Source organism: Mustela lutreola, chromosome 1 (assembly GCF_030435805.1).
Source record: "Mustela lutreola isolate mMusLut2 chromosome 1, mMusLut2.pri, whole genome shotgun sequence".
In the NCBI taxonomy this organism is placed as follows: domain Eukaryota; kingdom Metazoa; phylum Chordata; class Mammalia; order Carnivora; family Mustelidae; genus Mustela; species Mustela lutreola.
In genome coordinates this window covers 177,861,261-177,884,167 of record NC_081290.1, presented here as the reverse complement: position 1 = coordinate 177,884,167, position 22,907 = coordinate 177,861,261, and the positions used below count along the sequence as shown (strand labels likewise).

The following is a 22,907-nucleotide window of genomic DNA, read 5'->3' as shown; positions in this document are numbered from 1 at the left end:
AATCTGTGAAGAAATTATCAAACTTAACAGCGCCTCCCCGCTCCCCCCAATAATACAACGCTTACACTTTTCAGGGGATGCAACATGGTATAGTTACTCTGGTAGGCAGTATAAAGGGTTCTCAAAAAGGTAAAAATAGGGGACACCTGGGTCAGTTTAGAGTCTGACTCTTCATTTTGGTTGATGTCATGATCGCAGGGTCATCAGATCAAGCCCCGCATCCGGCTCTGCCCTGGGTGTGGAGCCTGCTTAGGATTCTCTGTCCCTCTGCCCCTCACCATTCCCCACTGCATGCTTCCTCTCAAACAACAATAACAACAATAAAAAAACCCTAGAACTACCCTGAAACCCAGCAATGGCACTACTAAGTATGTACCCAAAGGATACAGAAATACAGATTCAAAGGCGTACACACCTCAATGTTTATGGTAATGTTATCAGCAATAGCCAAACTATGGAAAGAGCCCAAATGTTGACAGAGGAATGGATAAAGATGTGGTTTATATATGTACAATGGAATGTTATTCAGCCATAAAAGTAATGAAATATCATTTGCAATAACATGGATGGAACTAGAATTTATTATGCTAAATGAAATCAGTCAGTCAGAGAAAGACAAATACCATGTGATTTCACCATACGTGGAATTTAAGAAACAAACAGGTGAACACAGGGAAAGGGGGAAAAGACAGAGGGAAGGAAACCATAAGAGATGCTTGACTGCAGGGACCTGTAATGGAGGGGGTAGGCTAGATGGGAGATGGGCATTAAGGAGGGCACGGGTTATGAAGAGCCCTGGGTGGTGTGTGTAAGTGATGGACCACTAAATTCTACTCCTGAAACCAATTCTACCACATATGTTAACTAACTAGAATTTAAATAAAAACTTGAAATGAAAAAGAAATAATATGAAATGAAAAATAAATAAATAAATAAACCCTCATTTCTTCTTGGAAATGTTGCTGAGTAGCTTAATTTTCCGTATGCAATTCTCTGTATACGAGCTGATAATCGTCACACCCATACAATTCCCTTCATCTAAAATTGGACTGTTTTTAACCCATATTTTTGTTTTCCAGTGTCTAACGTCCTAAGATTTTCACTGACTTCTGCATCCATAACCAAGTGTTCTGTGCTTTTTTCAAACAATAACTCTCAATGCTAAGAAACAATGAAAAGCATTTATACTATTATGGCTATGTGAATCATCTCTGGACAAGTACTGTGTTGGGATGTATTTCCACCTTTTGGGGGCTGATCCCTCAGTAACTGTCCATTCAGAGAAGAATATTTCTAGCCTCAAAATCTACCACTTTGTTATTACCTGGTCACACATGCTTGCTTTTCTCTCCTATAATTCTAAGGCTAAGGCATCACTTCCCACTTAACTCCTTCATGCTTGCTGACCGAAATTGTTCAATAATAGTCCCATTGCTGTCCTACATCATGTTCCCACTGAATGATGTCATTGCTATTGCCACAAAACACATTATAATGATCCCATTAAACAACACACACACACACACACCGCTCTCTTCCCCATAACTCCTCAAAGCTCCCCAAACTCCCTTTATTCTCTCTCAAATCACTTCCAGTCCCTCTTTTGTCTCTAACCTTGAATCAAAAACAATTCTTGTTAATGTAACCAGTGTCTTCCACATTGTCAATTTGAATGTTTAATCTTCAATCACCGCTCTGACCAATTAGAAGTACTTCAGAGTGATGTTGACATCTTCGGTTAAGTTGTGTATTTGAGACTTTTCTTGTTTCTTGAGGAAGGCCTATATTGCTATACCTTTCCCTCTTCTGACAGCCTTTCCTGCACCTCCAAGGTTTTGAACTGTCTGTCATGTTTTCATTTCATTTGCTTCCATGTATTTTTTTTTTAAATTTCTTCTTTAATTTACTGGTTAACCCATTCATTCTTTAGTAAAATGTTCTTTATCCTCCATGCACTGGAGATCGTTCAAAAATTTTTCTTGTGGTTGACTTCAAGTTTCATAGCATCGTGCTCTGAAAGTATGCATGGTATGATCTCAATTTTTTTGTACTGTTGAGGCCTGATTTGTGACATAGTATGTGATCTATTCTGGAAAACGTTCCATGTGCACTTGAGAAGAATGGTTACTCTGCCACTTTAGGATGAATGTTCTCTATGCATTGGTTAAGTCCACATGGTCCAGTGTGTCATTCATTGTTGTGGTCATCACCATGGAGGTACATGGTCCAAGGTGTCATGTCCTTGTTGATTTTCTGCTTAGATGATTTGTCTAATGCTATAAGTGGGGGTATTAGAGTCCCCTACTATTATTGTATTATTATCAATGAGTTCCTTTATGTTTACTATTAATTGACTTATATATTACAACTGTCAGATTTTCCTGTTGGATAGACTCCTTAATGATGACATAGTGCCCTTCTTCATTTCTTATTAGAGTCTTTGGTTTAAAATCTAGTTTGTCTGTTATATACATATGGCTACTTTAGCTTCCTTTTGACATCCATTACCATGATAGATAGTTCTCCACTCCACTCCCTCACTTTCAATCTGTAGGTGACTTTAGATCTAAAATGAGTCTCTTATAAGCAGCATATAGATGGGTCTTGCCTTGCTTTGCTTTTCTTTCTGTCTTTTTTTTCCCTTTCTTTCTTTCTTTCATCCATTCAGATACCCTATGTCTTTGGCGTGGAACATTTAGTCCATTACTTTCAGAGTGATTATTTTTTTAAGATTTAATTATTTATTTGATGGGGGGAGGAGTAGAGGGAGAGGGAGAATCTCAAGTAGACTCTGCACTGATCACAGAGCTCAACAAAGGGCTCAATCCCACGACCCTGTGATCATGACCTGAGTCAAAACCAAGAGTCAGATACTTAGCCTACTGAACTCAGGTATCCCCATTCAGAGTTATTACTGATAGGATTTAGTGCCATTGTATTACCTATAAATTAGGTGTTTCTGGAGGTTTTCTCTTATTCTTTCTAGTCTTTGTTGCTTTTGTTTTTTCCCACTCAAACAGTCCCCTTTAATATTTCTTGCAGGGTGTTTAAGTGGTCATGAACTTTTTTAGCTTTTGTTTGGGAAAATCTTTATTCTCCTCCTATTCTGAATGACAGCCTTGCTGATTGAGTATTCTTGGCTGCGTATTTTCCCATTCAGTACATTGAATACATCATGCCACTTTCTTCTGGCCTGCCAAGTTTTTGTGGATAGACTTGCTATCAACCTTATTTGTCTTCTCTTGTAGGTTAAGGGTTTTTTTTTTTTCTTTCTTTCGCTGCTCAGGATTATTTCCTTATTTGTGTATTTTGTAATTTTTAAATATAGTATTTGATATTTAAAAATTAATCAAGAAAAGAATTAAAAATTATTATATCATGAAATATTAGGCAGCCTGGTGAGTAAGGCAGGATAAGTTAACTACATCTTATTTTTCATAAGAGGTAGTCAAGAACATTGTTGTATTTGGTCTATCAAAAAACAGAGGGATAAAATATGCACGTTACTGAAAGATCTGAAAATCAGCATAAGAAAACAAAAATGAATAATTTAGGGAAATTACATATAGAATGTGGGACTGAAGATGGGAGAGTTGTACTGAGAATATGTTTTCTATTATGCACTTTTCTGTACAACTGAATTAGATGCCTGCTGCATACATTACTTTGATAGAACATCTAAAACTTATTAATCTATCAGGGCACCTGGGTGGCTCAGTGGGTTAAAGCCTCTGCCTTCAGCTCAGGTCATGATCCCAGGGTCCTGGGATTGAGCCCCGCATCGGGCTCTCTGCTCAACAGGGAGCCTGCTTCCTCCCTCTCTCTCTGCCTGCCTCTCTGCCTACTTGTGTTCTCTGTCTGTCAAATAAATAAATAAACTATTAAAAAATAACCTTATTAATCTATCAACACTGTTAATACTATATGGTCATTAAAAAAATGAAATAGTTCCTAAGGTACTTTAATTCTTACAAATTTCTTTCATACATTGGGAAATTATAAAAAGCCAACTGTTGATGACATGGGAAAAAAGTTATTGGTAAGTATGTGTTTCTCTATTGGTGAGAAACTGCCCCAAAACACAGTGACTTAAAACAATGGGCCTTTTCTATTGTTCACAAGTTGATTATCAACTCTGTGGTTCTTCTTGTCTCTGGGGTTATCCAAGTGCCTGAGATCATCTGCACACGGGTTAGGCATCTCCATGTGATGTCTCTAGCAAGCTATCCCAGTCTTGTTCATGTGGACAGTCACGTGTCCAAGAGGAAGAAATGGGTTACATGTCTACTGGCCTGGCAAAGAGCTTCACAGGGTCCATTTACTGCATCACAGTGGCAAAACCCAGTCAGAGTTGAGTTTATAGTCAGACCAAAGGAAACAAAGATACTCCTGATAGCAGCCATCAATAACATCAGTACTATACTGAGTGCTTTTTAAAAGCACAGGATAAGAATTCTTACCAATGTAAGCTAAGCATATAATTGTGGTTAATTTGTGGCATGAGATTAAAAAAGACCGATGATCTTACTACATTTCATACAATTTGCATTATTTAATTTTTATAGCAAACATCCTATTGTTTAAAAAACTAATCTTGAGTAAAAGAGTCAGTATAGTAAAATATACACATTTTCCCAGTGCTGACCAGTACACAGATCAAGAAAGAGAGAAGAGATCACATACCTCTGTTTTTAAAAATGGTATCAGGAATAGCACTATTTGTCAGGCTCCAGTCAGTTTCCTGCTCCCCTTAAGTCTTGCAAACTCACACCTTACTGCAGGGGCTGAGTGGGTGTCTGTGGTGAGACCTCTCTGCCATTTCATGGCTATGGGGTAGCACAGAGGGTCCATTTGACTTCAAAATAGACTGCAAAACAGAACAGAGAAACTGTGTGAGAATGAAGAGGAAAGACATGTTTGCTTCCTGTTTTCTAGTAGAAGTAAGACACGTATCAGAAAAGTCAAATTCTATCTCCACACAGACAAAGAGAACTTGAAAAGCTGTAGTTTCCCATTTAGGCAATACCAGCATGCCAGAACCCTGAGAGCAAAGGGAGAAGGCTGCTTTCATTTTCACTACTTTCCTACCCAGAGAGACAGAACAGCAATGGCTGGTGAGTGTCTCCGGTTTTCTGGCATTTATGTCTGTGTTTTGGGGGAGTGACAGCTCAGGAAGGAGGGCAGGACAGGAGATGGAGCCCCGAAGGGGGCTCTCATGAGACAGGGCTGTTTTGCTCTGGGAATGTGAGGGATGGGGAGCTTGGGGCACAGCAAGCAAGTGTGCTATCAGACAAAGCATTTTTAGCAGAGAAGCTACAGCTTTTGTGGGGGGTGGGGGGAGGAAGTGTAAAAATTCTGGACCTATGTTCTCAGAACATTCCTAAGATTTTAGTCTTTTCTTTGAATTCATACTGCCTGAGCTTTCTTTCTTTCTTTCTCTCTTTCTTTTTAAGATTTTATCTATATTTTTGACAGACAGAGACCACCACAAGTAGACAGAGAGGCAGGCAGACAGAGAGAGAGGGGCTGAGCAGAGAGCCCAATGAGCGGTCCCGATCCCAGGACCCTGGCATCATGACCCAAACCGAAGGCAGAGGCTTTAACCCCCTGAGCCACTGAGGTGTCCCCTGAGATTTCTAACCATTTCTTCAGTGTATTTCACTTCCTCCATATTTCCGCTCTCTGTATGACCTCTTGTTTCCAGCAGTGAGCAAGCCAGCCACAAAGTGTGCTCTCAATCTCAGACTACAGACCCACCCTGCCAGCCCTGGCCAGGGAAACAAACGTACATTTTTCCACAGATGATAGATAATACTTCCACGCTTTACATCTACACATACTAACTACAGTGTGTTCTTTTGTTTAAAGATTTTATTTGTTGATTAGACAGACAGAGATCACAAGCAGACAGGCAGGCAAAGAGAGAGAGGGAAGCAGGCTCCCCGCTGAGCAGAGAGCCCGATGCGAGACTCAATCCCAGTACCCTGAGATCATGACCTGAGCCAAAGGCAGCGGCCCAACCCACTGAGCCACCCAGGCGTCCCTACAGTGCGTTTTTAAAAGAGATAATGATAAAAGTGACAGGAAGGGAAGCAATCACAGGTGATACCAAGCTGAAATGAGGCAGCCATCACTAATGGAGCAACTTAATGAAGTTGTTTAAGTTGCTTTCCTTCCCCGAGGCTCACTTTCTCCACCAGTAGAAGGCATAGGTTTGGGGAAGATCGGTGCTTCTCTGTGTGTGGTCCTCAGAACAGTAACTTTAATATCACCTAAGTCACGGGTGGAAATAAAGATTGATGTGCTCCACCCTGTCCTATCAAATCAGATTTCTGGGAATAGGGTGCAGGAAGCTCTGTTCATCGCCCTCTCAGATACTCTCTTCCTTGTTAAATTTGAGAACCACGCACCTAAATCAGAGACCTAACGTCCTGCAATTCCTAAAATCGTATTGTCCTCACAGAGAAGAGATCACTACAAGACCCAGTTAAAGAAATAAAGATGATTGCCAGTACCATGCTTGGTGGCTTCTTGGAAGACTTGAAGGAAAAGAAGGTATTAGATAAACGTGACTTACAAACAATAGGGAAAAAAGTGAACTTCATTGTGAATAAGACTGAAAACCTGGTTGATGATCTCTCTGAGAAAACTCAAGTGGTAGGTCAAGTATTTATGGACCGTCTCGTCAATTCCAAGAGCCTGCTGAGTTTGAGTGAGTATCTTGGGCCAAAGGACTCCTAACTTATTATCTGCCCTCCTATGCAATATCTGTTTTATTTCTATTTTCAAGTAGAGAACAAATTATCTGCATCTCCAGTACTTTCTTGCCTTCCCTCAGCAACGGTCACCTTCAATCACCCCTTAACATTTCCTGTTTACTGTATTATATCTCCCCTTGCTAAAACGTAAAGCCCATGAAGCATGGAACTTTGTCTGCTTTGTTTATCAAGAGAGCCCCAACTCATGGAAATGGCACCTGACACATTACAGGTGCTCAGTAATTACTTGTGAAATGCATGAATGGTCCTGGAGCTCTAGTAAATTCAGGGACAGCCCTTAGCTAATCTCTGTTGCTCTGGCCACACTCTAGACTCCAGAGTTATTTCCACCTGTAAAATGCTCAATAGAAAAAAACACCAAAATCCACACAGCAATCCACTATCTTCTGCTTAGCTGGAGCTTGGCCCAAGGCAAGAATCTCTGAGAACTTAGACTGTCTTTGTGAAAGGAGTACCTAGGGAGTTTGAGGAACATTAGTGGAACATGAGTATATCCTTCTCTAGGAAGCATGGGTTGGCTCACTCTCTCTTTGAAGAGTCAGGGGAGTCACTATTTTACGTTTTTCGGCACAAACTTTCTCTGTCACAGTGACTCAAATCCGATGCCGTGACATAAACTTAGCAATAGATAATAAGTACAAAATGGCTGTGAATGTGTTCCGATAAAGCTTTATTAACAAAAACTGCTGTTGAGCTGACCTTGGCCTCTAGGTTGGAGTTTCCTGACTCCTACTCTAGAGGACAATATATACATGCGAGTGTTCCCAATACTGAGGACATCCTTTTGCGATCATTTTGTGGTTGCTGAAAGACTACCTAAGTTTATAGACATGTGTACTTTCTTTCCTCAGAATGAAAAATGCTACTGCAGAAAAGCCTTGATTAAAGAATTTGATTATTCCTTGAATTATGTAAGCAGGAACATAATGAGCTCTTCACTGTGTTATAGAAACTCTGCTTCCTCCTTCACCTGGCACAAAGTCACAGTCCTCTAAGACAAATGTGGAGCTCAGACAAGGAACCAGATTTCCATGCTTTATAGGGTTACCGCAGGCCAAACATCATCAATTTCTTGTGAGTGAGAGGGAGTTACATGTGTGTAGATTCTAGAAACCTAGTTCTGTTAACAAATGTCCTTTTCCTGTTCTTTCAGAATCTCATGCTGAAAATGAGGATGAGGAATCTGAGAGCAGTGAGTCATCTTCTTTGACAGGTAAGTGCCATCAAATCTCATATCACAAATGAAAACTCAGACATCTAGGGCTGTCAGAAGGCACTACAGTCAAGACATAGGAAACTGTGTTTTTACTCACTTTCCATCTCTAGAAATAACCTTCAGCATTCAGCATTGATCCTTAACTTTTTGTTCATTCCACTTCAGAATCTGAAGATGAAAGTGAAAGCGAAAGTGAAAGTGAAGAAGAAGAAAATGCCAAGCCTTCCTAGGCATTGGCTGTCCCTTTGGCAGGTGCCACCAAACCCAGTGGCTCATGTAAACCCTCATGCGTCACTCAGGGTAAGGCCCTAAGTAATAGGGGCCCTAAGTTACAGTGGAGAGACCAGAGATGGGTTCAGAAATTCTGGGTTATTTCTTCCTTCTGTGCCACCCGAGACAAAGTAAGGTCAGCGTTCATATCCCCACTCGTTCATCCTCTAATAATCTGGAAGTGCAAGTGAAGATCATGAAATTAGGGAGAAGGCTGGAGGCCAAACATGGCTTCTGCCTGTGACAGTCAAGGTCATGGATGCTTGGTGACATTCTGTGAGCTAAGGCAGATGGGGAAGCTGTATGCTATAGTGGAAAGAGAACTGGAATAAAACCCAGGCAATCTCAACCTGAGCCCAACACGGCCACTGACTAACCATGGTCTCTGGTGTGAATGACCCAACCTTTCTGAGACTCATAGTTTTCAGTGAGATTAATAACATCTTTAAAAGATTCCCAAGACAGCAAACAGATAAGCAAGTAACAACTATATGAACAGGATAAGGATGTGGTTAAGAAAAGCATGTTAAGAAACACACAACAGGACTAGACGCACATACTGTGTGATCACTAGAGAAACGGATGAGTTACTGAACCACATCAAGGAATTGCAGTGTCTAGAAAGGGGCTACTGAAGTGTTGAGTCATGAGCACCATATTTTCAGAAGTCCGGGACAAGCTTCCAAAGGCACGAACACCTTGTAATCTGTTGTATCCATTATCCTTGTAATATCCGTATCCTTGTAATCACTGTTGTATCCATTATACACACATATGAACTGAGCACCTACTGTCTACCATTCTAATCACTGTTTCTAGCAGTAAGCAAGATGGGTCATGGAGTTGACAGTGTAATGAAGGTGCACACTTAGTACATATGAAAAATAAATAGTACAATTCAGGAAATGGACAAGAGAAAAGAGGTGAGGCAGGTGGGCCACAGTGAATAATTATGAGAACTCATTTGGGGTGATATTTCAGTACATGCTTGAACAACAGAGAGGGGGAGGGTTGTGCCACACTCTAAAGCAAAAGCATCCCCTGGAAGGGCAGCAGGCCCATGGGGGCTGAGCAGAGATGGACGTGCCATGCCATAAGCCAATCTGATGGGGGAGTAGCAAACTGGGAGGGCATGGTAGGAGGAGCTGTTCCAGGCTCCTGCTGAAGCTGCCATACCACTCTGGGCCTTTGTGGAAGTGAGAATGAACTGGATATTATTTGCAATAGAAAGTCTTTAGGAGTTTTTAAATGGAGGAATGATAAGCAAGCATAGCATCAGAAAGGCCAAATATTTCAGTTAAGAAATAATAGCTTTAAGCAGGGGTTGTACCAATGGGGAGGATGATAATTGGTGACATCTGGACCTCCTTTGCAGGTAGAGTCAACGAAAGCATAATTAGAAAAAAAAAATAATGCACTCTACTTTGACCTATTAAATTAGATTTCTAGGAATAGCATGCAGGAAGCTCTGTTCACCACGCTCTCAGATATTTTCTCCCTTGTTAAATTTGAGAACCCTGGGCCTAAATCAGAGATCTAATGTCCTGTCAATTCCTAAAATCCTATTGTTCTCCCAGAGAAGAGATCACCAAGAGACCCAGTTAATGAGATAAAGGTGATTGCCAGCACCGTGCTTGGCGGCGTCTTGGAGGACTTGAAGGAAAAGAAGGTGATAGATAAGCAAGAGTTACAAATAATCGGGAACACAGTAAATGTCATCGTGAATAAGACTGAAAACCTGGTTAGTGATTTTACTGAGAAAACTCAAATGGTAGGCAAAGTACTTAAGGACCATTTCTTCAATTCCAGGAGACTGCTGAGTATAAGTGAGTATCTTGAGCCAAAGGACTACTAACTTCTTCTTTATCTGCTCTCTTATGCAGTCTCTGTCTTCTTATTTCTATTTGCAAAAGGAGAACTATCCACATCTCTAGTAGTTTCTTTGCCTGACGACCTTATAAAAGATGGCAAAAGGTCCCGTAAACCCCGGCCCAGTCCATGTGCCAGCATCCAAAGTCACTTTATACTCGGACACATCACATCTATTTCCCTCAGCAACTGTCACTTTCAATCATCCCATAACATTTCCTGTTCACATTTTTATATCTCCCCTTGCTAAAACGTAAAGCCCATGAAGCATGGAACTTTGTCTGCTTTGTTTATCAAGAGAGCCCCAACTCATGGAAATGGCACCTGACACATTACAGGTGCTCAGTAATTACTTGTGAAATGCATGAATGGTCCTGGAGCTCTAGTAAATTCAGGGACAGCCCTTAGCTAATCTCTGTTGCTCTGGCCACACTCTAGACTCCAGAGTTATTTCCACCTGTAAAATGCTCAATAGAAAAAAACACCAAAATCCACACAGCAATCCACTATCTTCTGCTTAGCTGGAGCTTGGCCCAAGGCAAGAATCTCTGAGAACTTAGACTGTCTTTGTGAAAGGAGTACCTAGGGAGTTTGAGGAACATTAGTGGAACATGAGTATATCCTTCTCTAGGAAGCATGGGTTGGCTCACTCTCTCTTTGAAGAGTCAGGGGAGTCACTATTTTACGTTTTTCGGCACAAACTTTCTCTGTCACAGTGACTCAAATCCGATGCCGTGACATAAACTTAGCAATAGATAATAAGTACAAAATGGCTGTGAATGTGTTCCGATAAAGCTTTATTAACAAAAACTGCTGTTGAGCTGACCTTGGCCTCTAGGTTGGAGTTTCCTGACTCCTACTCTAGAGGACAATATATACATGCGAGTGTTCCCAATACTGAGGACATCCTTTTGCGATCATTTTGTGGTTGCTGAAAGACTACCTAAGTTTATAGACATGTGTACTTTCTTTCCTCAGAATGAAAAATGCTACTGCAGAAAAGCCTTGATTAAAGAATTTGATTATTCCTTGAATTATGTAAGCAGGAACATAATGAGCTCTTCACTGTGTTACAGAAACTCTGCTTCCTCCTTCACCTAGCACAAAGTTACAGTCCTCTAAGACAAATGTGGAGCTCAGACAAGGAACCAGATTTCCATGCTTCATAGGGTCACCGCAGGCCAAACATCATCAATTTCTTGTGAGTGAGAGGGAGTTACATGTGTGTAGATTCTAGAAACCTAGTTCTGTTAACAAATGTTCTTTTCCTATTCTTTCAGAAAATGAGGATGAGGAATCTGAGAGCAGTGAGTCATCTTCTTTGACAGGTAAGTGCCATCAAATCTCATATCACAAATGAAAACTCAGACATCTAGGGCTGTCAGAAGGCACTACAGTCAAGACATAGGAAACTGTGTTTTTACTCACTTTCCATCTCTAGAAATAACCTTCAGCATTCAGCATTGATCCTTAACTTTTTGTTCATTCCACTTCAGAATCTGAAGATGAAAGTGAAAGCGAAAGTGAAAGTGAAGAAGAAGAAAATGCCAAGCCTTCCTAGGCATTGGCTGTCCCTTTGGCAGGTGCCACCAAACCCAGTGGCTCATGTAAACCCTCATGCGTCACTCAGGGTAAGGCCCTAAGTAATAGGGGCCCTAAGTTACAGTGGAGAGACCAGAGATGGGTTCAGAAATTCTGGGTTATTTCTTCCTTCTGTGCCACCCGAGACAAAGTAAGGTCAGCGTTCATATCCCCACTCGTTCATCCTCTAATAATCTGGAAGTGCAAGTGAAGATCATGAAATTAGGGAGAAGGCTGGAGGCCAAACATGGCTTCTGCCTGTGACAGGCAAGGTCATGGATGCTTGGTGACATTCTGTGAGCTAAGGCAGATGGGGAAGCTGTATGCTATAGTGGAAAGAGAACTGGAATAAAACCCAGGCAATCTCAACCTGAGCCCAACACGGCCACTGACTAACCATGGTCTCTGGTGTGAATGACCCAACCTTTCTGAGACTCATAGTTTTCAGTGAGATTAATAACATCTTTAAAAGATTCCCAAGACAGCAAACAGATAAGCAAGTAACAGCTATATGAACAGGATAAGGATGTGGTTAAGAAAAGCATGTTAAGAAACACACAACAGGACTAGACGCACATACTGTGTGATCACTAGAGAAACGGATGAGTTACTGAACCACATCAAGGAATTGCAGTGTCTAGAAAGGGGCTACTGAAGTGTTGAGTCATGAGCACCATATTTTCAGAAGTCCGGGACAAGCTTCCAAAGGCACGAACACCTTGTAATCTGTTGTATCCATTATCCTTGTAATATCCGTATCCTTGTAATCACTGTTGTATCCATTATACACACATATGAACTGAGCACCTACTGTCTACCATTCTAATCACTGTTTCTAGCAGTAAGCAAGATGGGTCATGGAGTTGACAGTGTAATGAAGGTGCACACTTAGTACATATGAAAAATAAATAGTACAATTCAGGAAATGGACAAGAGAAAAGAGGTGAGGCAGGTGGGCCACAGTGAATAATTATGAGAACTCATTTGGGGTGATATTTCAGTACATGCTTGAACAACAGAGAGGGGGAGGGTTGTGCCACACTCTAAAGCAAAAGCATCCCCTGGAAGGGCAGCAGGCCCATGGGGGCTGAGCAGAGATGGACGTGCCATGCCATAAGGCCAATCTGATGGGGGAGGAGCAAACTGGGAGGACATGGTAGGAGGAGCTGTTCCAGGCTCCTGCTGAAGCTGCCATACCACTCTGGGCCTTTGTGGAAGTGAGAATGAACTGGATATTATTTGCAATAGAAAGTGTTTAGGAGTTTTTAAATGGAGGAATGATAAGCAAGCATAGCATCAGAAAAGCCAAAGGTATTCAAATATTTCAGCTAAGAGATAATAACTTTTAGGTTGGAGTTATACCAATGCAGAGGAAGACAAATGGTGGTATCTGACATCTTTTGGAGCTAGAGTCAAAAAAACTATGGATGGGTAGGGTGTTGGCTAATGTAGGAAGAAGAGGAATCAGGATGATCTTGGTTTTGGCTGGTAGCTAGGTGAAGGTTTTAATTAAGTGATGTAGAAGAAAGCTTATAGTTGAGGGAAAACTCAGGAGAACAGATGTCTAGGCACGGACAAACATTAGGGGTCTCTCCCCGCACATGTCCACTTTGATGCGTGTAGTACATCCCAGGAGTAGACATTGAAAATACACAGGTGGATTCAACCGAGTTGTTCACAGAAGAACCAGGCTTGGGACTAGCTCTGGCGATTCAGGTGCATGCAGACAGTAGGTAAGATGATGTCTTGAAGAGGCCACCTGGGCATTGGTGCTCACAGAGGATAACAGAGGGTCCAATGTAGAAAGGCCTAACTTTTCGCTGTGCAGCGGGAGAGCTGAGAGCCAGCAGCTTGAGGAAGAGCAGCCACAACACACAGCATCGCAGAAGCATGGAGAGATGCTGAAGGGAGAAGATGTGTTCTGCCAGGTTAAATGCTGAAATAGCAGCAAATGGTCAGTGGGAACCTTGATCCCAAGGATCTGAGGGTGACAGTGACAGCCAGTGTGTGTTGCATCAAGAACAAAATGAGATTGGGAAAATGGAAACAGGCTGTGGAACATCGCCTTTAAGGAATTGTGCTGAGCTGTGGAGCCCAGCCCCAGAGCAACAGCTGGAGGGGAAGGGCTTGGAGTGGAGGTGTCTGAGAGAGGAGGGCATGAAAGCGTGGGATTTGCCAGGGGGCGAACACAGCAGGGGGCAGGGGGAGACAGGGCTAGGACAGAGCTGAATAAAGGCCTGAGTCAAGTTCTTGCAGGAGAGAGGAATTGGAACTCAGGGCACAAGGAGAATCACTTAGACATGAGGAAGTGTATTTCTTCTTTTTATTGGGAGGGGAAGGACAGTAGATGGGGAGAGATACAGGCAAATTAACAGACTGGTTGCTTCAAAAGGTGAACTCATTTTTACAAAAAAAATAGTAGAAGGAACAGAAGAAGGCTTGTTTCCCTATGGAAAAACAAAAGGCAGGGGGTGGGGTGGATCGTTGGTGGCTATTTTCAAGTATTTGAAGGTAATGATTCATTAACAATCAGTTATAAACTTTTAATCTGTGCCAGACAATCAATCTTTCGAGATGCTGGATATAACAAAACTTAAACACACCTTTTCTGTCCTAATTAAGCTTACCATACAGTAAACACAATTAAGATTAAATATAATCATTATTCTTCTGGGGGCATTTACATAAAATAATCAAAACACAAGGTAAGCTATATGGAAGCCAAAGAAATATTCATCAGCTTTCAGTGGGCAAGGAATTAGACATTTTCTGGATGGTCTCAATGCAGGAAATACATACCAGTACCTACAAGGTTCACTCGTTGTGACCCTCAGGACTGTTTAGAGTGCTTTAGAACATGCACATTCCCCCATTAATGGAGACATTTCACTAGTGGCAATAACACAATAGGGATATTGTGAGTGGAGTTCAGATACCTGAATAATGACTTGACCAGGTCAGATGAACAAGAGGCTTCCTTGCAAATCTTGGGTACTGCGCACAAGTGAGGCTAATGTGCTGGGTATGAAAGATTAGTCCATATCATGGCCACTAACAAAAACAGAAACTGGTGGTGGGGTCAGTGAGAAGCAAAAAGAAAGAGGGAGTACTCAAGACTTTTGTTTTTGTCATTTTTTTAAAAAAATACAGAATGGTTTTCTGTTATATTAAGCTTTTTGAAGGAATGGCAATAAGCGTTTTCAAGAATGAGAGTCCAGTGAAAATATATTTGTATGTGCAAGGCTGGGGGGTGCTACTCCCTCAAGAGTTATTTTTTTCTCTCAGTTATTCAGGAAATCCAAGATTCCTCAATGGATATGGTGAAGATTTGTCCCTGCAAGCATTCTCAAGAACCGAAGACTGTGAGAGTCCAGGAGGTAACATGCTTTGAAATAGAAACACACATGACTGTCCATTCAAACCGCATACTGGGAACTCACTGGGAATTTTAGCTCTTGATACAGAAGCCTTTGGATTAGCCCAAAGGGCATAGAATGTTATTTAATCACGTCATCTAATTAAGTGGCCCTTCCGTCCAATTTCCTGTCTGTTTCAGCACATCCTCCAACATCCCTGAAACTCCTTCCCATGAACAACCAAATCCAGGTCTCCAGAGTGCATGCTCAGCTATGGTACACGTTTTCAGTCTAGAGTCCTATGTCTTTCTTCCTGAGCACCTATCTACATCCCCAAGTCCTTCAGGCATCCGTTCTGTAATCCTAGGGGTCTACTTCAGGTGGACTTCAGAGGCGAAAGTGGGCAGGCCACATGGAACTCACCCTGTGCCTGTTATTTGCAGGTATATCCAGTGATGGAGAAGGAGGGCCGAACCCGCCTGGCCCTCATCATTTGTAACAAAGTATTTGACCATCTTTCTGAGAGAGAAGGCTCTGAAAATGACATTTTGGGGATGCAAGGCCTCCTTGAAAACCTTGGATATTCAATAGTTATAAAGGAAAATCTCACAGCTCTGGTAATGTCTTAGGACAGTGGGATAAGCTTCCTTCCTTCCCTTTCTTTCCTGGACTTCTTCCTTCACATCTGGAAGAGTATAGTGCATGTTACAGGAGTTCTCCTTCTCCAGAATGGGCACCCCTGGGTTTCAGCCTCTTCCAATGCACACTTTCATTAGCAAAGATTTATAGAGTAGTACTTCACTAAAAACACTGGATCTTTCTAACGCTCTCCATTAGGGAGGCACCGATGACTTGATAGTCTTTGTGAGACACTACCCTGACACCTTTACAATTTCAGTATTACGTGTCTCAATGTAAAGCCAAGTATGCAGTCAAACAAACAAACAAACAAACAACAACAGCAAAAAACCGTGAGTGCTCACATACACAGAAAGTTGTGATCCCGGCTCTACTGAAGAAATACCACGGGTGACTTTGGATAGACCATTTTAAACCTCAGAAGGAATTTGTTAAGTATCTCTACTTTATGTCAGTAGGAACCAGTCCCTTACTATTACTCTTTTTTAATGAAAACTTGGGGGAACCCCAACATGTAATACAGATGAAAGCAAAGCCTTCTGGTAGGAGACCTGCCACCTCACGTGCTCTTCCTTATACTCCACCTTCCAGCACCTCCCCCAGCCTAGGTTTCCACTGAAAACCAGTGGGCTACACACTGGATGGAAATCTCTCTAGGAGTGCCTGGGGGGCATAGTGGTTTGAGCATTGCAGTCTTGGATTCGGCTCAGGTCGTGATCTCAGCATCCTGAGACTAAGCCCTGTGTTGGGCTCTGTGCTCAGCATGGAGATTGCTTGAGAGTCTCTCTCCCTCTGTTCCTCCCCCAATTCCCTCTCTCATTCCCTCTCTCAAATAAATAAATAAGTCTTGAAAAACAAAACAAAACACCCTGCTAGCCTTTACCTTCTGTATGTCTAAATTTCTGCTTTTATGTCGGGATGAAATTTCTCTTACAATTCCATTCTGTCCATGCCATCTGATTCGTTAATGCCTCTGTCTACTCTCTGAGCACACACTGTGTATGGAGAGTTTCTAGGTAGTAACTCCAGGGACTCTTTCAGGAAATGATAACGGAGTTGAAGAACTTCGCCACCCGCCCGGAGCACCAGTTCTCGGACAGCACTTTCCTGGTGTTCATGTCCCATGGCACCCTGGACGGGATCTGTGGCAGGAAGCACAGAGATGAAGAGCCGGACATTCTTCCCGATGATACCATCTTCCAGATTTTCAATAACCGTAGCTGCCATGGTCTCAAGGACAAGCCCAAGGTCATCATCACGCAGGCCTGCCGAGGCAGTGAGTAGGGGTGGGGGCACCCAGGGAGGGGCCATGAACCTCCTTCTATTTGCCTAGCAGCTCACCTTCATGTTCCCAGGGATGAGTGACACAGACAACATTTTAGAACTGCACTCACGTCCAGTCAAGGAAGAAATTAAGCCTGGGGGTGCCTGGGTGGCTCAGTCGTTAAGGGTCTGCCTTCAGCTCAGATCATGATTCCAGGGTCCTGGGATCGAGCCCCACATCTGGCTCTCTGCTCAGCAGGAAGTATACTTCTCCCTCTCTGCTGCCTTTTTTTGTGTTCACACACTTGCTCGCTCTCTCAAAAAAATAAGTAAGTCATCTTAAAAAAAATTAAGCCTGTATAATTTTTAAGAAGTGTGAAGCACACTAGAACAATAACAAGTGTCCTGGTCCTGGTCCTTTGGGTCATACTAAATATAAGTGGGCTCTGTATGTTCTGCATTCAGTGAGGTAATACCCTTGCATTTTTAATAAATCCCATACTGGAATGTACTGCAGTAAGGGTAGTATGGTAGAAGAGATTCTGTGTGTGTGTCTGTGTGTGTAACTTCTTTCCTAAGACACAGGCATCTCTCCCAGAAGGTGACGGGGCCGTCTGGGTGACTGACATGGGAGAAGCACTTGCGTGGACATGTTACCAGCCCTTGGAGCGCTACATCTCCAGTGATGCCATAAAAAAGACCCACATAGAGAAGGACTTCATCGCTTTCAAATCTTCAACTCCACGTAAGTGACTTCAGAGGGCAGTCTCTCCATCTAGCAGTTTCCAGGTCCCAGGATTGGCTAGGGATCCCACCTGATCACTAACAGCAGAGCATTTCTTCTCTAACGAGAAGTTTGATGTACAGAAGACGTTTAGAACATTGAGATTACTTTTATAACTTGAAAGCTGTTAAGTCTTGAATTTGGAGGAAACTTTCAAAGTAAACTGGACTTTGGTGAGGATCCGAACTTAAGCCAGTGAAGTTTAAATAAATGAAGAGTTGGTTTTTTATTGTTTGTTTGCTTGTTGCTGAATATAGCACTGGCCCAGAAGTGTATGTTAGTCCCATGGTTTGGTCAGCTGATCATCTACTAGCAATTAAACAAGGCAATCAGTAACAATTTTAACACTTGCTTCACATATTCTAGAACCTCTTGGCTGGTTATCTGAATCTAGTCTTAAAAAATTAGTTAACATTCAAATGCCTGACTTCCATATAATATAGCCAATGACTGAAAATCCTCCTTTGGCAGGAAAAGACATAACAGAAGATAGAAAGAGAAGATACGCGGAGTCAAGCATGGTCAAACCTGTAGGAAATCTATTTAGTGGTCATCTATAATTTTGTTTTATGAGTGATTTACAGAACCTGAGCAACTTCCAGAATCTAGTTTACATAAGTCACAATTCTTTTTAAGGATTTTATATTTTATTTTATTTTATATGTATAGAGAGAGAACACAAGCAGGGGCAGCAGCAGGTAGAGGGAGAGGAAGAAGCAGACTTACCACTGAGCAGGGAGCCCGATGTGGGGCTCGATCCCAGGAGCCTGAGATCATGACCTGAGCTGAAGGCAGACATTTAACTGACTAAGCCACCCAGGTGCCCCGCACAAGTCACAGTTCTAATACAAACCTGGATGTGCCCAGAATATCACTACAATAGAGTTCTGATTTGTGGGTCCAGGGAGGGCCCGAGATTCTGCAGGCCCAAGAGGATGCCATGAGTCTCGTCTGGGGAAACAGGACACAGGCTGTGCCAGGAACACCCATTCCATACCAGGAGCAGTTCTACTTTGTCTTACCTGTTGGAGTTTGAATAAAGTTTTATTGGAAAGAGGAGCTCTCCACTTGTAGCTACTAAAGGAAGTTAAAAAGGTATATGCAGCCTGATGCACGCTCTAAGAGACTATTTTAGTTAAGGGCAGAGAGTCTCCTACGTGTAAATCCTCCGTTCCTTTCTGTACACATAGCGATGCAGTGAGATGGACCGGCTCTGGGCACATGGTGCACAGCTGAAGCCGCCGGGCTTGAAGAGCCTTATGGAGTGTAGTCAGAGCAGAGGGGCCGAGGTGAACTGAGTGGAAAACCCATGCACAGCCTCATACAAATAAATAATGCTTGTCAACCGTGCTGCGTGCATTCAGGAAAAATGTGTTGAAAAATGAAGGAGTGAATTGTGTCAGTGGTCAGAGGACAGTGGACACAGAATCCTGGGAAAGAGAGGAGCTGGAAAACAGGGCCAGAGTGTCTGAAGCCCTGAGCCAGGGGCCAGTACCAAGAGGGAGACTGGAGGGGTAGGCAGGGGCCGTATAATTTGAGGCCTCATATGCTAGGGAAGGATTTGATCTTTAACATTGACATGCTTTATTACTAATATTGCTTTATACTAATAGTAATTAGAAATTTTGGAGAAACATACCTCACGAAAAGATGAGACTGACATCTTTAGATGTCTACTCTGGGGATTCTGTGGGGGATGGGTTACGACATAGCGAGAGGCGACATGGGGAGACAGGTTAGAATGTGACCAGGGTCTCACAGGCCACAGGTGACTACACCAGGCTTGGGAAGACATAGCTATTGAATCCAGCAATAATTAGGATGGAAAATTTGTATGACCTGCTGTTTAGTGGATATGGCAGCTGAATAAGACGGGGTGACACAGGCCACCCGAGGTCACCAGAGATGATCGTGTGCCTTCAACAGAAGGGGAATCCTGCGAGAGAGTGTGAGATGCCTTCAGCATACTTCAGGAGGAAAGGAAGAGAGTTATAAGAGCTACTCTGCAGAACAGAGATCGGCATCAGGATTTGGGGAGATGTTTGCCTAAGCATTATCTTTAATGTTCTAACAATGGGAAAAATAACCCAGAAATAGAGAACAGACTAAGACATCCCAAAGCGGAGGCTGAACTGCAGAGAACAAAGGCCCAGGCATCCGAGTGGCCTCAGGAAGTATGGCTGGAGGATAAGAAAGCGAAGTGAGAAGAGTATGTGTTGTCAGTTACCCGGAAAGAATCTGTGGGTGCTATGGCCTTTCTGATTTGAACGAGGCATCAGGTAAAGGTGAGGTGCAGTAAATGACCGTGAGGTTTAATGACTTGGAGGTCACAGCTGGCCGTGGGAGAGCCCCACGTGAAGGTAGGGCAGGCGGTAGGGAGACAGCAGCTTACAGTGCGTGGGCTAGGAGGGCGAGCCCAGGAAGGGAGGCAGCCGCTGGTAAAGGGACAAACAGGAGACGACTGGCATTTTGGTGATGGGAGACTCTGGATCACACTGCAATGGTAACGAGAAGCAGGTGCTCCAAAGATGTTCCTGATGAAAAAGTACCGGTAAACCATTACAGTACCAAACAACCTGTTGTTCCAATTTTAGAACACATGCTGCTAAAGCGAGCACTATAGTAGCCAACAGTGTGGATGAGGGGTTCAGACTCAAGGAACAGCGAGATCTAGGTTCCTTTTTCTGATTATACAGTAAGTGCTGGAAGGAATTCCATTCTTCCCCTCTCCCTGCAGCAGCGGGGGATAGCTCTGTGCTTAGGAATGTGCAGGGCGTTCATGACTGAGGCCCCTTGAGGGTCTCCTCTGACCAGCTCTATCCAGACTTGTCTCTCCTTCAAAGCACTGGCATCAAACCGTGTCCAATAGCTATGACTCTAAGACTCCTCCACACCTACACAAAGGCCCCATCTCCCAATATTTTAATGCTTTCCTTTGCAGATAACGTTTCCTGGAGATTGAACACAAAGGGGTCTATCTTCATTTCCCAACTTATCCACTACTTGGGAGAGTACTCTTGTTGTCACCATTTGGAGGAGATTTTCCGAAAGGTAGGGGTGTTCTTATCTTTTCACTGTTTTGTCCTGGAAAACTGTGCAACCATTATCAAACCTTTTTTGGGGGGAATCCTGAAAGCTCTTAAGCTGTCGTGCCATGCCTTCTGGTACCCCAGGTTCGCTTAAAGAGGAGGTTTTTTGGAAGTGTTGCTTGGAACCAGCATGAGTTTCATGGGCTCTGAGTCTTGCTTATTCAGAAAATGCTTTTGATGATACTATTTTGTTCATGTATGCACTATAGACAAGGAAAAGCTCAGAATTTCTTCTGTGTATTACCTGGCCACAGCCTTGATCTCTGAAGATTTTCTTTAATACCTCAGGTTCAAAATGCATTCGAGAAACCCAATGCAATGATCCAGATGCCCACGATTGAGAGGTTATCCATGACGCGATACTTCTACCTCTTTCCTGGGAATTAAAATCCATCTGAAGTGTCTCAGGTAAACATCTCCAAGAAGTGGACTTGGGTGCTCCCTGCTCAGTCTGTGAGTATAATCTAGAGAGAGCAGAGAGCAGGGACAGAGGGCAGCTGCCCACTAGCCACAGTCACCTCTGCATTTTCTTAATGGCCCTGGTAAAACTCTGATTTCTTTTGAAATTACCAGAAATTGTAAGTCTAATGGTAGCCAGCTAGAAAATCCTTCAGTCTTCATGGCTCTCAAGGACTTACCTAGTGAGTGGAAAATATTTAGTTTCGACGCATGTGTAAAACAGCTGGCCTTGTATAGGCAGCTGACGTGTGGCTTCCTCCCCAAGAAGGGCTGAGTCTCATTCCTCTGTTTCTGACAAGGCCCGCCTGGTCCACAGGGCCAGCTGATGGCTGCTGGGTCCGTTCTGAGACCGTGAGGCTCCTGGCAGATCCTCCCCTTGGGGATGAGGGGCTCATGGCCCTTCTGTAAGGCACACCTCATAGTAGATATTAGTGCTATTTATGTCTTACCTCCAATAACATCTTTACTTATGTTTTCTTCTTTCTAATTTTTTCCAGGAAAATTGAGCCATTCTGTTTTCTGTGAATCTACTACTTTAAAAGGTTAATGTTTGAATGTGAATATTTTTCTATCAAAATTCCCACTTGCCCACCCTGAAACAACGGCATGTGAAAACCATGGTCGTAGTGTTGCTGAGTTAGTGCTTAATAAAATTTTTTGAAAATAATATTTGTTTTCTCATTCTATTGTAGAGTAAATCATTTTCACTGCACAACAAAGCTCAAGTATAGAAAAACAGAAAAGAATAGTTAATGGATAAATAATATGATCACATTAATAGGTATCCTGATATTAAGCAATGATTATGTTCTTGGGATGGCATCTTTGTCATAGAGGGTCATTCATTTATTCTCCATTTGAGGTCATGTTACTGATATTTGACCTGGAACTCCACATTTATATTTACAGACGGGGTTCTCATTAATTTTGACTTATGTCTAACTTGGCCATAGGATATTTTTAATAAATATTTTGTAATGAGCTACAAGTAGTTCATTGTAGTTTGTGAACTCTAGAATGTCAAAAATCTATTATTTTCAAGTTAACTTATAAGTTCACCTGAGGGGAGGAGTGAAGATGGCGGAGAAGTAGCAGGCTGAGACTACATCAACTAGCCGGAGATCAGCTAGATAGCTTATCTAAAAATTGCAAACACCTGCAAATCCATTGGCAGATCGAAGAGAAGAACAGCAATTCTAGAAACAGAAAATCAACCACTTTCTGAAAGGTAGGACTGGTGGAGAAGTGAATCCAAAGCGACAGGAAGATAGACCCTGCGGGGAGGGGCCAGCTCCTGGCAAGCGGCCGAGCAATGGAGCACAAAATCGGAACTTTTTAAAGTCTGTTCCGCTGAGGGACATCGCTCCAGAGGCTAAACCGGGGCGAAGCCCACGTGGGGTCAGCGTGGCCTCAGGTCCCGCAGGGTCACAGAAGGATCGGGGGTGTCTGAGTGTCGCAGAGCTTCCAGGTATTAGAGCCGGGAAGCCGGCTACAGAGACAGAGCCGACAGTAAGCTCACAGCTCGGGGTGACCTTGAACCGGTCGCAGGCTTGGTGAGCTCGGAGCGCGGCCGGAGGTCAGGCAGACGGGAGTTACTGGGTG

At 42.8% G+C, this 22,907-nt stretch overlaps 1 protein-coding gene across 4 annotated transcripts; it reads left to right on the top strand.

Moving 5' to 3' along the window:
- Positions 1-4,942: 4,942 nt before the first annotated feature.
- On the top strand, positions 4,943-21,972 carry LOC131834806 (caspase-12-like). 4 transcript variants are annotated; one of them, XM_059179450.1, is made up of 12 exons: positions 4,943-5,114; positions 6,464-6,712; positions 7,933-7,992; positions 9,843-10,091; positions 11,415-11,462; positions 15,001-15,092; positions 15,515-15,688; positions 16,752-16,986; positions 17,572-17,718; positions 20,699-20,808; positions 21,135-21,254; positions 21,803-21,972. In XM_059179450.1, exons 1-11 carry the CDS (start codon positions 5,108-5,110, stop codon positions 21,231-21,233), a joined length of 1,470 nt encoding a protein of 489 aa, XP_059035433.1. In that variant the 5' UTR covers positions 4,943-5,107; the 3' UTR covers positions 21,234-21,254; positions 21,803-21,972. The 4 variants fall into 4 exon arrangements, with proteins under 4 accessions (XP_059035433.1, XP_059035438.1, XP_059035458.1 ...); XM_059179455.1 differs by having other exon boundaries at positions 4,944-5,114; positions 7,945-7,992; XM_059179465.1 differs by lacking the exon at positions 9,843-10,091 and having other exon boundaries at positions 4,950-5,114; positions 7,945-7,992.
- The last annotated feature ends 935 nt before the right edge of the window (positions 21,973-22,907 follow it).